The following is a 1899-nucleotide window of genomic DNA, read 5'->3' as shown; positions in this document are numbered from 1 at the left end:
GGAGGTTGGGTGTCAGGAAGAAAAACTGGTGGAAAATCCATCTCTGAAAAATCCACCACTGGTGGGACCTGCCTGGCTGGGGCAGGAGGAGCCTGTCCTGGGGAATGGGCTGAGCTGGGTGGTCTTTTAAAATCTTCCAACCTTTTCTCAGTCATCTGCTGCTCAGGGATGTGATAACATTGGTAGGTTGAACATTACCTTCCCTTTTCCCCCATGTCAGGGAATATTTGCATCTCTTCCTCATCTCACGTAGTGCCTGGTTACAGACTTTCTATTTAATTTTAATTTGAATACCATCCAAATGATTTCCACTGCAATTCAAATTGCTCTGGAAGGAGTTGATCTGGAGCAAGAAAAAGGCAGTTGCAGGACTGGACCTCGCTCTTCTGCAGAGCAGGGAGGCAGCAGCTGGCTGACGAGGTGGAAGGCTGAGGTGGAAGCGCAGCATCTCCTTCCCTCCTCCCCAGCCCTTGGTGTCCACGCCTGGGGGGAGCTCAGCACCCTGAGCCCCCTGCGCTGGTCAGAGTGGTGTCCTGCCTCTGCTGCCAGCTCCCTGCCATCCCCAGAGCCGGGGCTCTCCAGGAAGTGCCTCTGTTCCTCGCTCTTGTGGCAAGGCGAGAAATGATGTGTGCACAGCAACTGGGGCTTTTCCTCCTCCCGTAGCCTCATCTTGCCCCAACACTCAGTCACTGCTCTCCACTCCCATCCGACCCAGGTGTCAGGACCAGGCAGGAGCTCTCCCAGCCCCCTCTGACATGTTGTCGCCTTTCTTCCCCCCCCCATCCTAGGGCCAAGGAGACCTTCTGGAGGCCACGGTCCTTCTCCTGTGAGTACATCTCTGCTACCCCTCTCCCACCCCAGCTCTGCTTCACCCTGGGCTTCTCTGAGCTCTGCTCACCTTCCCTGGTCCAGCTCTGACAACGGCAGGAGAGCCGGCAGAGCCCACCCACTCCTCGGAAAGGCTTTGGGATCCACAGCTCCGGGCCATCAACCCCTCGCTCCAGGTCTGCCCAGGGTTGTTGTCCCCACGGGGGGGTCAGGGTGGGGGGGACTGATGCCCTGGCCTCATGCCTCAAAGATGCTCAGGAGCTGTATCTCATCCCGGAGCATCCCAGCTCTTTTGGCTGGCGCTGGGCTCTGCACCGCTGTCTGAGCTGGCAGCGAAGAGCAAAGCCCGTGCAGCGCCCACAGCATGGCACAGCCTGTCCCTTCTTTACAGATAAGGAGCCAGAGACCCTACAGCAGGCCTCCGAGCCAGCCCCCCCAGCAGCCCTAGCTGGCCACCCGTCCTGCCCCTGCGGAGGAGCCAGCCGCCGCTCTTGGGGTCTCCGGCAACAGCTGCCTTTCGGGGTCTGGTCTTTGTGGGAGGATTCACTCTGGAGGAGGTGCTTTTTTTGAATGAAAAATGTGGTTTTATGTTGGGTGGGCAAAGCAAGAGAATTTCACCTTCCCCTGAGGATCTGCAAAGGCAACCAGGATAGTCCTGGAGTGTGTCTGCACTGGGGTGTGCCCCAGTGCAATGGAACCAGACCTGGCAGAGCTGCTAGTAGCAGAGTCAGGTGGGGCAATAAAATGATTATAACCCATTAGGAACAAAATAGAATAAACCAAAAATTATGGCATGCTGCTGAGTAAGTTGCCTGCACCCCATGGTGCCCATGTGCCAGCCCTGCTCCCCTCTCACCGAGCTCTGCTGTCCCTGCCTTCTGCTGGTTCCAGCCACAGGCCAAAGAAAAGATGGATGGTGGGCTTTTTTGTTGTTCCATCCCCTCACTCCCCCTGCAAAGCTGCAAGTCTCCCTCGCTGCTCCCCCCAGCCTCAGATCACGCAGGTGGGGCTGTGGTCCCCACAAACGCCCCACAGCCCCTCACCCCAGCTGAGGGAAGATGCTGTGCCCAG

At 57.7% G+C, this 1899-nt stretch overlaps 1 protein-coding gene across 1 annotated transcript in view; it reads left to right on the top strand.

The window, feature by feature from the left end:
* Positions 1 to 918, top strand: part of MUC4 (mucin 4, cell surface associated) — a 10435-nt gene extending 9517 nt beyond the window's left edge. Inside the window, exon 24 of the mRNA XM_010085367.1 lies at positions 789 to 918. Coding sequence (XP_010083669.1) covers positions 789 to 918 — 130 coding nt within the window. The remainder of the gene's footprint in view (positions 1 to 788) is intronic.
* Positions 919 to 1899: the final 981 nt, after the last annotated feature.

Source organism: Pterocles gutturalis, unplaced genomic scaffold (genome assembly GCF_000699245.1).
Source record: "Pterocles gutturalis isolate BGI_N339 unplaced genomic scaffold, ASM69924v1 scaffold880, whole genome shotgun sequence".
Lineage (NCBI taxonomy): Eukaryota > Metazoa > Chordata > Aves > Pterocliformes > Pteroclidae > Pterocles > Pterocles gutturalis.
Note: the sequence above shows the minus strand (reverse complement) of the source record. Positions and strands in the feature narration are given on the sequence as shown.